Genomic DNA, 12099 nt, shown 5'->3' with positions numbered 1-12099 from the left:
GGGGCACTCGCTACGCGAAGACCCCTATGCCGGGCGATTGCAATATTGCATTGAAATTGTCACACTGGCATGACACCCCGGCATCGGGAGTTTCGCTGTGTCACACGAGTGTGACGCACCGTCATCATAGGGTTAAGAGCTACATCGATTAAAAAAACAAAATTTGTTATTGCAGTCTTATCTATTGGTAAAAGTTTTAGTCACTTCTATTCTACTTCTTAAACTATCAGACTTATCAGGCTTTTTAAAATCTCATTCCACATTTTAGCTCATAAAATGTATTTAGGATATAAACACACAGGTTAAAATCAACAGTATTTATTGGAATAGCTTAACAGATAAAAATATAAAAAAAATATCATTACCAACATCATCAATAATATTTAACAGTTTATAAGCCACAAACGACCTTAGATGTTGGCAAGGCAGTAAAATTTAAATCAATTAACAGTTTAAGAAAATAGTAATTATTCAAAGCCAACAAATACTTAACAGATAAATGCGCCAATATATATTACACCCTTGAGACTAGAAGAAAAACTACAATAAGCAAGGACAAAGATAATCACAATAAAAAATTACGATGGGTCAGTCTACTTTGGACTTAACAGAGTGATGTATTCTTTTGAAGCCAAACCACAGTACAAGTCCTAGTAATCCTATTATGCAAACAGCCAACAGCAGCACATCTAATAAGAGTATCTGCGGCCAAGAAAGAGTCCGAGCAAACGACTCCTGGTTGAGGTGAGCAGCTCCCTTGTTCCGTAGGAGGTACTCGAGCCACCAGACTGCTCTTTCCTTGGGAGAGTCAGGTTGATCTTGCACCAGCTGTGATATTTGGGAGATGCGTCTGCGGTATTCAGGATTGGAGGCAACTTCTGAAATGTGAGTTGATAAAAGAGAAATATGAATACAAGGTGAGAGTGAGAGGGAAGGGGAGAAGGAGGAGGAGATAGAGAAGGAAAAGGAAAAGAAGGAGATAGAGAAGAAAAAGGAAAAGGAGGAGAAGGAGAGAGAGGAGGAGAAGTAGGAGAGAAAGAAGGAAAGGAGAAGGAGAGAAAGAAGGAAAGGAGAAAGAAGGAAAGGAGAAGGAGAGAAAGAAGGAAAGGAGAAGGAGGAAGGAGAGAAAGAAGGAAGGAAAAGGAGAGAAAGAGTAGGAAGAGAAGAGAGAAGGAGGGGGAGAAAAGGAGGAGAAGAGGAAGGAGAAGGAGAAAGAAGGAGAAGGAGAAGGAGAAGGAAAGAAGGAGGAAGAAGGAGAAGAGAGAAGGAGAGAAAGAGAGAAGAGAAGGAGAAGAGAAGAAGGAAAGGAGAAGAGAAGAAGGGAAGAAGAAGGAGAGAGAAGGAGGAGAGAGGAAGAGGGAAAGAGAGAAGGAAGAGAAGAAAGAGAGAGGAGAAGGAGAAGGAGGAAAGGAGAAGAGAGAGAGAAAGAAGAAGAGAAGGAGAATGAGAGAAAGAAGAGAGAGAAGGAGAAAAGAGAGAAGAAGAAAGGAGAAGAAGAGAAGAAGGAGAGAAGGAGAAAGGAGAAGAAGAAGGAGAGGGGAAGGAGAGAGCGAGGAATGAAGAAGAAGGAGAGAGGAAGAAGGAAGAGGAGGAGGAGAGAAGGAAGGGAAGAGAAGAAGGAGAGAGAAGGAGAGAGAGAAGGAGAAGGAAGAGAAAGGAGAAGGAGAAAGAGGAAAGGAAAGGAGAAGAGAAGAAGAGGAAGGAAGGAGAGGAGAAGGAGAAGAGAGAGAAAAAGGAGAAGAGGAGAAGGAGAAGGAGAAGAGAGAGAAGGAAAGAAAGGAGAAGAGAGAAGAAGGAGAGAGAAGGAGAGGGGAGAGGAGAAGGAGGGAGAAGGGAGACGGAGAGAAGAAGAAGAGGAGGAAGAAGGAGGAGAAGAAAGAAGAAGGAGAGAGAGAAGAAGAAGGAGAGGAAGAGAGAGGAAAAGAGAAGGAGAGAAGAAGGAGGAGAAGAGAAGGAGAGAGAGAAGGAAAGGAGGAGGAGAAGAGAAGAAGAAGGAGAAAGAGGAAGGAGAGAAGGAGAGAAGAAGGAAAGAGAAGGAGAAGGAGGAGAGAAGAAGGAGAGGAGGGAAGAAGGAGAAGGAGAAGGAGAGAGAGAAAGAGAAGGAAAGAGGAGGAGATATGATGAAAAAGAGAAGAAGGAGAGAGAGAAGAGGAAAGAAGAAGAGAGGAGGAGAAGGAGAAGGAGAAGGAGAGAGAAGGAAGAAGAAAAGGAGAGGAGAGAGAAGGAGGAGAAGGAGAGGAGAAGGAAGAGAAAGAAGGAAGAGAGAAGAGAGAAAGGAAAGGAAGGAGAGACAAGGGAAAAGGAGAAAGGAAGGAGAAAGGAAAGGAGAGGAGGAGGGAAGGAGAAAGAAGGAGAGGAGAAAGGAAGAAAGAGAGAGAGAGAAGGAAAAGGAGAAGGAGAGAGAGAAGGAAAAGGAGAAGGAGAGAGAGAAGGAAAAGGAGAAGGAGAGAGAGAAGGAAAAGGAGAAGGAGAGAGAGAAGGAAAAGGAGAAGGAGAGAGAGAGGGAGAGGGAGAAGGAGAGAGAGAAGGAGAAGAAGAAGAAGAAGAGGAGAGAGAAGAGGAGAAGAGAAGGAGAGAGAAAGAGGAGAAGGAGAAGAAGGAGAGAAGAAAGAGAGAGAGAAGAAAGAAGGAGAAAAGAGAAAGAAAGAAGAGGAAAGGAGGAGGGAGAAGAGGAGAGGAAGGAGAAGGAGAAGGGAGGGAGGGAGAGAAGGAAAGAGGAAGAAGAAGGGAGAGAGAAGAGAAAGAGAAGAGAAGGAGGAGAGGGAAGGAGGAAGAGAAGGAGAGAAAGAAGGAAGAAGGAGAAGGAGAAGGAGAAAGAAGAAGAGAAGGAAAGGAGAGAAGAGAGGAGAGAAGGAGAGAGAGAAGAAAAGAAGGAGAAGGAGAAGGAAGAGAAGGAGGAGAGGAGAGAAAGGAAGGAGGTGGAGAGAGAGAAGAGAAGGAAAGAAAGAGGAAGGAGAGGAGAAGAGAAGAGAAGGAAGAGAAGGAGAAGGAGAGGAGAAGGGAGAAGAAGAAAGAGAAGGAGAAGAGATGAGAAGGGGAAGAAGAAGGAGAAAGAAAGGAGAAGGAGAAGGAGAAAAAGGAAGATAAGAAGGAGGAGGAATGAAGGAGAAAGAAGGAAAAGAAGAAGAAGAGAAAGAGAAAGGGAAAAGAGAGAGGAGAAGAGAAGGAAAGGAAGAGAAGAAGAAAAGAAGAAACAGAAGAAGAAGAAGGAAGAAGGAGAGAAAGAAGGAAAGGAGAAAGAAGGAAAGGAGAAGGAGAGGATAAAGAAGGACAGGAGAAGGAGGAAGAAAGAGAAGAGAGGAAGGAGAAGGAGAAGGAAGAAGGAGAGAAAGAGAAGGAGAGGAGGAGAAGGAAAAGAGAGAGGAGAAGAAAAGAAAGAAGAGAAGGAGAAGAGAAGGAGAAAGAAGAAGGAGAAGGGAAGAAGGAGAAGGAGAAGAAGAAAGAGAAAAAAAGAGAAGAAGAGAGGAGAGGAAGGAAAGGAGAGTGAGAAAAGAAGAAGAAAGAAGAGAGAGAAGGAGAGAGAAGAAGAAGAAGGAGAGAGGAAGAAGAAGAGAAGAGAAGAGAGGAAAGAAAGGAGAAAGAGAAGAAAAGAGGAGGAGAGAAAGAGAAGGAAGGAAAAAGGAGAGAGAAAGAGAAGGAAATGGAGAAGGAGAGAAGGTTAATGAGAAAGGAAAAAGGAAAGGAGAAAGAGAGAAGGAGAAGAGGGAGAAGGAGAAGAAGGGAAAAAGAGAAGGAGAAGAGAAGATGAGAGAGAGAAGGAGAGAGAAAGAGAGAGAAGAAGAGAGAAAGAGAGAGAAGGAGAGGAAAGAGAGAAGGAGAAAATAATGGAGGTAATTGTTAAGGAGAGAAGTAGGAGAGAAGGAGAGTAAATAGAGATGAAAGGAGAGAAGAGGAAGAGGAAAGAGAAATAGAGAAAGGAGAAGGGGAAGAAAAAGAAGAGGAGAAGTGAAGAAGAGAGAGAGAGAGGAAAAGAGAAAAGAGGAAGTGAGGAGAAGGAAGAAAGAAGAAAGAGAAGGAGGGAAGGAGAAGGAAAGAGGAGAGAAGGAAGAAGGAGAAAAGGGAAGAGGAGAACGGGGGAGAGAAAGATAAGAAAAAGGGAAAGAAGGAGAGAGAAAGAAGGAAGAGAAGAGAAGAAGGAAAAAAAGAGAGAAAGAAGGAGGATGAAGAGAAGGAGAAAAGAGAAAAGGAGGAGAAGGAGAAAGAGGAGGGAAAGGGGAGAAGAAAAGAGAGAAGGAGAAGGAGAAGGAGAGAGAGAAAAGAAGAGGAGAGAGTGAAGAGAAGAGAAAAGAGAAGAGAAGAGAAGAAGAGGAGAAGAGGAGAGGGAGAGAGGAGAGGAAGAAGGAGAAGGAGGAAGGGAGAGAGAGGATGGGGGAGTGAGGTGGAGGGGGGTGGTGAGAGGAAGAAGTAGGAGGTGTGTGGTGGAGGGGTGAGGGAGAAAGGGGGGGGAGAAAGAGAGAGAAAAGGAGTGTAGGATGAGAGGTGAGAGAAGTGGGGTGTGTGTGGGTGGGGGTGGGTGTTGTAGTGGTGGGTGTGAGGGGGGGTGTGGGGGTGTTTGATGCGGTGTGGTGGTCTGGGGTTGTTTGTGTGGGTGTGTTGTGGGGTGGTGGGTGGTGTGTGGGTGTGGGGGGTGTGTGTGTGTGTGGGTGGTGTGTGTGTTGTGTTGGTATTGTGGGGTGTGTGTGTGTGGGTGTGTGTGGTGGGTGGGGGGGTTGTGTGGGTGTGTGTGGGGTGTGTGTGTGTGTTGGGTTGTGTGGGTGGGTGTGTGTGTGTGTGTGTGGGTGTGTGGTGTGTGTGTGTGGTTAGATAGTTGGTGTATGTGTTATAGAGGTTGTGTAGGGGGGTGTTGTGTGGTGTGATTGTGTGTCGGTGTGTGTGTGTGTGGGGGGGTGTGTGTGGGGGGGGGGGTGGTGTGTGGGGGTGTGTGGGGGGGTGTGTGTGTGTGTGTGTGTTGTGTGTGTGGTGTGGTGTGTGTGGTGTGTTGTGTGGTGTGTGTGTGTGTGTGTGTGTGTGTTAGTGTGTTTGGTGTGTGTGTGGTTGTGTGTGTATTTGTGTGTGGTGGTGTTGTTGTGTGTGGTGTTTTTTGTGTGTGTGTGTGGTGTGTTTGTGTGTGTTGTGTGTGGTGTGTGTGGGTGTGGGTTGGTGTGTTGTGGGTGGGTGTTGTGTGTGTTTGTGGGTGTGTGTGTGTGGGTGTGTGTGTGGGTGGGTGTGGGTGTTGTGTGGGTGTGTGTGTAGTGTGGGGGTGTGTGTGTTGTGTGGTGTGTGGTTGTGTGTGTGTGTGTGGTGTGGTGTGTGGGTGTGGGTTGTAGGGTGGTGGGGGGGTGTGTGGTGGTGTGTGTGGGTGGTGTGTGTGGGGGTGTGTTTGTGTGTGTGTGGTGGTGTGTGTGGGTGGGTGTGTGTGGGTTTGTGTGTGTGTGTGGGTGGGTGTGGTGTGGTTGGTGTGGGGTGTGTGGGTGTGTATGTGTGTGGGGGTGTGTGGGGTGGGTTGTGTGTGGGTGTGTGGGTTGTGTGTGTGTGTGTGTGTGGGGTGTTGTGTTGGGGGGTGGTGGGTTTTGTGTGTGTTTGTGTTGTGTGTGTGGTGTGTGGGTGTTTTTGTGTGGGTGAGGGGGGGGGTTTTTGGGGTGTGGTGTGTGTTGGTGTTTGGTGTGGGGGTTGTGGTGTTTTGTTGTGGTGTGTGTGTGTGTGTGTTGTGTGTGGTGTGTGTGTGTGTGTGTGTGGTGTTGGGTTGTGTGTGTGGTTGTGTGTGTGGTGTGTGTGGGTGGTGGTGGGGTGTGTGGTTGTGTGTGTTGGTGTGTGTGGTGGTGTGGGTGTGTGTGTGTGGTGTGTGTTGTGGGGTGTGTGTGTTTGTGTGGTGTGTTGTGTGTGTGTGGTGGGGTGTGTGTGTGGGGGGGTGTGGGTGGGTGGGTGGTGGGGGGTGGGTGTTTGTGTTGGGGTGAGTGGTGTGGTGTGTGTGTGGGTGTGGTGATGTTGTGTTGTGTTGTGGGTGGTGTGTGGGGTGTTGTGTGGTGTTGGGTTTGTTTTGGTTGTGGGGTTTGTTTGTTTGGAGGGGTGTGTTGGTTGTGGGTGGGGGTGGGGGGGGGTGTGGTGTGGTGGGGTGGGTGTGTGTGTGGGTGTGTGTGTGTTGTTGGGGTGGGGTGTGTTGGGTGTGGGTGTGTTGTGGTGTTGTGTGGTGTTTGTGGTTGTGTGTGTGTGTTTGTGTGTGGTGGGTTGTGTTGTTGTGTGTGTGGGGTGTGTGTTGTGGGTTTGTGGGTGTGTGTTTGTGTGTTTGTGGTTGTGTGTTTGTTGTGGGTTTGTGGGTTTGTGGTTGTGTGTTTTGTGTGGGAGTGTGTGGTTTGTTGTTGGTGTTGTGTGGTGGGTTTTGTTGGTGTTTGTGTGTGTGTGTTTGTGTGTGGTGTGTGTGTGTGGGTTATATTTGACATGGGGGATGTAGAGGGTTTGGGTTGTGGTGGGTGGGGTGTGTGTGTTGGGGTGTGGGGGGGGGGGGAGGGGGGGGGGGGGGGGGGGGGGGGGTTTGGTATTGTGGGTAATTTATTGGGGAAGTAGGTGGTGTGTTGGAATGGTTGTGTAATAGGGTGTGGTTGAGGTGTTTTGTTGTGGGTTATGGGGGATAGGGGAAGAGTGGTAGTGTGGGGGGGGGGGTGGGTATGGTTGTGTGGAGTTATATTGGTGGAGGGGGGGGTGTGTTGGGGGTGTGGTGGGTGGGGGGTGTGTGTGTGTGTGTGTAGTGTTTTTTGGGGTGGTTGGGGGGGTGGGTGTGTTGTTGGGTGTTTTGTGTTGTTGGGTTGTGTGTGTGGGTGGGTGTGTCTGGGGGGGGTGGTGTTGTTGGTGTGGTGTGTGTGTTAGTGGGGTGTGTGGTTTTGGTGTGTGTGTGGGTGGTGGGGTGTGGTGTGGGGGGGGTGGTTGTGGGTGTGGTTGGGTGTGGGGTGTGTGTGGGTGTGTGTGTGTGTGGTTGTGGGTGTTGTATGTTGTGTTTGTGTGTGGGTGTGGGTTTGGTGGGTGTGGGTTTGGGTTGTGTGTGGTGTGGGGGGGGGGGGGGGGGGGGGGTGGGGGGGGGGGGGGGGGGGGGGGGGGGGGGGGGGGGGGGGGGGGGGGGTGTGTTGTGTGTGTGTGTGTTTGGGGGGGGGTTGGGGGTTGGGGGGGGGGGGGGTGGGGGGGGGGGGGGTGGGGGGGGGGGTGGTTTTTTGTGTGGGTGGGGGGGGGGGGGTGTGGTGTAGTGAGTTGTTTGTTGTTGGTTTTTTGTGTGTTGTTTGTGTGTGGTGATGTAGTAGAGAAGAGGGTTGGTGGGGTGTTGTGTGGGTGTGTTGGGGGGGGGGGGGGGGGTTTGGGTTTGTTTGGGGGGGGGGTGGGGGGGGGGGGGGGGGGGGGGGGAGGGGGGGGGGTGGGGGGGGGGGGGGGGGGGGGGGGGGGTTGGGGGGGGGGGGGGGGGGGGGGGGGGGGGGGGGGGGGTGGGGTTTTTGGGGGTGTTGGGGTTGGGGGGGGGGGGGGGGGGGGGGTGGGGGGGGTTTGGGGTGGGGTTGGGGGGGTGGGGGTGTGTTGTTGTTGGTGTTTTGGGGGGGGGGGGGGGGGGGTAGGGGGGGGGGGGGGGGGGGGTTGGGGGGTGGGTGTGTGTTGTTTTTGGGGGTGTGTGTGGTGGCTGGTGTGTGGTGGGGGGTGGTGTTGGTGGGTTGGTGTGTGTTTTTGTTTGTTTTTGTGGGTTCTTTTGTGGTTTTTTTATGTTTTTTGTGTGTGTTTGTGTGCTGTTGTTGGGGTTTTTGGTTGTGGGGGGTGTGTTTTGGTTGGTGTGGTTTTTTTGGGGTTTTTTGTGTTTTTGTGTTGGTTGTTGTGGGGTGTTGTTTTGGTTTTTGTGTGTTTTGTTTTGTTTTGTTTTGGTGTTGGGTTGTTTTGTGTTTGTTTATTTTTTAAATTTTTTTTTTTTTTAAAAATATTATTATGTTTTTTTTTTAAAAAAATTTTTAATTATTTTTATTTGTTTTTTTTTAAATTATATTATTTTGTTTTTTTAAATTTTTGTGGGTTGGAGGAAGGTGAAAATGGGTGAATTATTTATTTTTGTGTTTTTTTTTGGAATTAGAGTTTGAGGATTTTGTGAGGTTTAGAGAGTGTTTTAGAGTTTGGTAGTGTTGTTGTGTGGGATGTAATGTGTAGTTATGAATGATGATGTTTGTGATTTTTTTGAGGATTTTGGTTGGTTGTGTGGTGTTTGGGAGTGATGATGAAGGGGATGTTTTTTAGTGAATTTTGGGAAGGTAGTGTGTGTTGAGAGTTTGTGTGTTTGTGTGAGTGTGAGTTTGAATATTTTTGAGGGTTAGGTTTATTAAGTTGATGTTTAGAGATTGTTAGTTGTTTTTTGGAGTTTATATTTTAAATATATATTATTTATATAAATATAATATTTTATATATATATATATAATATATATATATTATATAATATAAATATATATTCATAGTATATATATAGAGATTTATATATATATAATATATTTATATGTTTATTTGTATTTAGAAAGCGTATATATAACTATTATAAATATTATATGAATATATGAGATAAAAGTAATTATAAAGTATATAGTTTTTAAGTTTTATGGATATGATAATTAAATAAATATATTATAAATAATATTATATTTATATAATTTAAATATATATATTATATAGTATATAAATTATTGAGAGATATATAAGAGTTTTATATTATGTTAATAAATTTATATATTTATTGAGTAAGAATATAATAGATATTATAGATAGAATATAAAACGAGATATAGTAAAAATATATGTTAATATATTTAGAATATTATATAGTATATATATAATATATATAAGATTTTATAAAATATACAATATATATAAATATATATAGATTTATTTATATAAAAATATAGTTATAATTTATTGATATATAATAAAGTAGTTTATAATAAATATATAAGGTATTTAATTGTATATTTTTTAATATATATAGATATATAGTAAATATATATATATTATGATAAATTATTAAATTCTAGTTTTACTTATAAAATAAGTATTTATATTAAGTAGTTATTATACATAATTATTATTTTATATTATATATTCTATATATATATATATGTGATGTTTACTTTGACAACTTATATAGTTTTGAGATATAGTATGATATATATTATTTTAGTGATATATTTGATATGGTTTATAGACATTAGTCATACTTAAGTATATATTTATTTATGATATAATATACTTAGTATTTAGATTAGTATATATATTATATTTATTATATGACACTATTAATATATATATGAATATAAATATATTGAGTTACTTATATTGATATCATGAACATAGTTATATAATATCAGTATATTATATAGAGATATATTTGGGTATTATACTATAACCCATGTTTAGTAATATACATGTATATAATAGCATTGATGTTATATATATAATATATATATATATATCATTTATAGATATTCATACATTTTTATATATATTTACATGTATATATTTAAGAATTTATAATACATGGAGTATATATATAAATGATATATATATGAACAATGAATATATGTACTCATGTATTTAATTATATATTATATGTGATATATGTACACATGTATTTAAATGTACACATGTATATATATACATGTTATATATAATATACATATGTAAATTAAAATATACATATATAATAACTTTAATACCCACCTCCATCACACACACCTCACTCTCACCACACACGATCTATCACACACACACAGCACACACACACCATCACACACACTAATACACACCAACACACACACACACATCCGAACACCACACACTCAGACACAGACAACACACACACACACTCACACACACACACCAATTATACATGAAAGAATTATATATATAATATATATATATATATTTATATATATTATATTATATAATATATAATATATATATACTATAATTATATATAATCATTATATATAATACATATTTACATACTTATAGATATATATATATATATAGATATATTATATTATATAATATATTATATTATCAGATATAATATATTATATAGATATATATACTATATATTATTATAACGAGTACCATACATAGACATACATACAAATAGAGCATATAAGAGTATATAATATATATATTTAGTTATTTAGATTTTGTACTATATATTAAATATATATAATAATATTTATATGCCTGCTGATATTATATATACATATTCTAATATATACAGTAATAAGTATATATATACAGTATAATATATAATATCTATATATCTTATCTAGCTATCTATATATCTCTCTCTCGCACTCGCGATCTCTCTCTCTCTCTCTCTCTCTCTCTTCTATCATCTATATTTCTCTCATCTCTCTCATCTCTCTCTCTCTATATATTTTATATATATATATATTATAAGTATATTAATCTTTTACTTATATAATAATATATAGACTATTTATTAATATAATTAATGTGTTTATTTGTATATTATGTATTGAGTATGTATTCTAATATATATATATATTTATATTAATATATATATAACATAGAATACCTATAATATATATATTATATATATAGTATATTTATACCAAACACACACACACACACACACTTCATCATTATAATTATACCTATTTAAGTATTAACAATGAATTTTGTAAATGATGGATATAATTAAGTATATAAGAAATATATATATTATAGATATATATATATAACATTAACTAGTTATATTATATATGTATATAAAATATACATATACATATTAACGAATATACATATACATATACATAGCATTATATATATATATATATATATTGTATATATATATATATATATATATATATATATATATTTGATATATATATATATTATATATTTTTCTATATATATATATATATACACATTCCAAGAGATGCTTTACAAGAGATCATGTCATACCTAAAATAGATTCTCGGAAAGACTCCTCAGTAACCTCCCCCCAGGGCAGGTGAACCCCATACCCAGCTTCATCCACAGCCCAGGCATTTCTGGGCTGGTCCCCGTAGAGCGGAAGAACAACAAGGGGGACGCCATGGTACTTGGCCTCATGGACACTCAGTAACCCTCCTTGGGTCACGAAGACCTTGGTGTTCCGGTGTCCTGATGGAATGGCAAAGCAGAGGTATTATACTCGGTAAAATCATTAATGTTCCTCATATGTGATGTAATATCTTTAGGGGAATTCACTGATAGATAAAGTCCTAACTGTGGAAGAAGAAGAGAAAGAAGAAGAAGAAGAAGAAGAAGAGCTAGAAGAAGAAGAAGCGCCCCCCAGTCAGAGTATGAAGAGAAATAGTAGAAGAAGAAAAAAGGAAAGAAAGAAACCGAAAAACAAAACAAATAATTATAGATGATAATCCCCCCTATTTCATGCTCTCTCCTTATACCTCATATATATATATAATTTATATATATTTATATATATATATATATATATATATATATATATATAAAATGAACACACACACACATACACACACACTTGTACATGTACACCCTCACGCACCTACAGGTGCATGCATGTGTACCTAAACCACTTTAAGAAACTAAGAAAAATCACCTAAGATATCCTGCTGTGGAAACCACTTTTGTGTCATCACATTCTCTGGAAACTGTTCTTTTTCACCCTCATCGAACTTCCACAGCACCTTGTAAGGGAGTTTCTCTAGAGCTCTAAGGATGCTATTCAGGGTCTCCCTTGGGATGTTTGAGCTTTTTACGTGTGAGCCCAGGCTGATGTAGACAATGCCTGTGTCATCAGTGTCTGCAATGAAGTCACCAATGTCCTGTAGGTATCAAAAATTGGGTTAAACTTATTTTGCTTATAAAAAGAAAGAATAAAGAATAAAGAATAAAGAAAAAAGAAAAAACAAAGAGAGAGAGAGAGAGAGAGAGGGAGAGAGGAGAGGAGAGGAGAGAGAACGAAAGAATAGAGAGTAGAGAGAGAAAAGTCGAGGAGTTGAAAGAGAGAGAGAGAGAGACAGAGGAGAGACGAGGTTGTGAGAGAGAGAGAGGAGTGTGAGAGATGGGGAGAGAGTGAGAGAGCGAGA

General features: G+C 40.9%; 1 protein-coding gene across 1 annotated transcript in view; it reads right to left on the bottom strand.

The window, feature by feature from the left end:
* Nucleotides 1-302: 302 nt before the first annotated feature.
* Nucleotides 303-12099, bottom strand: part of LOC122255352 (UDP-glycosyltransferase UGT5) — a 20274-nt gene continuing 8477 nt past the window's right edge. Inside the window, exons 6-8 of the mRNA XM_043019383.2 lie at nucleotides 11610-11835; nucleotides 10949-11149; nucleotides 303-878 (exon numbers count right to left, since the gene is read on the bottom strand). Of these exons, the coding sequence (XP_042875317.2) occupies nucleotides 589-878; nucleotides 10949-11149; nucleotides 11610-11835 (717 nt within the window). The 3' untranslated portion in view covers nucleotides 303-588. The remainder of the gene's footprint in view (nucleotides 879-10948; nucleotides 11150-11609; nucleotides 11836-12099) is intronic.

Source organism: Penaeus japonicus, unplaced genomic scaffold (genome assembly GCF_977035675.1).
Source record: "Penaeus japonicus unplaced genomic scaffold, GWHDUDI00000001_assembly GWHDUDI00000013, whole genome shotgun sequence".
NCBI lineage: Eukaryota > Metazoa > Arthropoda > Malacostraca > Decapoda > Penaeidae > Penaeus > Penaeus japonicus.
Note: the sequence above shows the minus strand (reverse complement) of the source record. Positions and strands in the feature narration are given on the sequence as shown.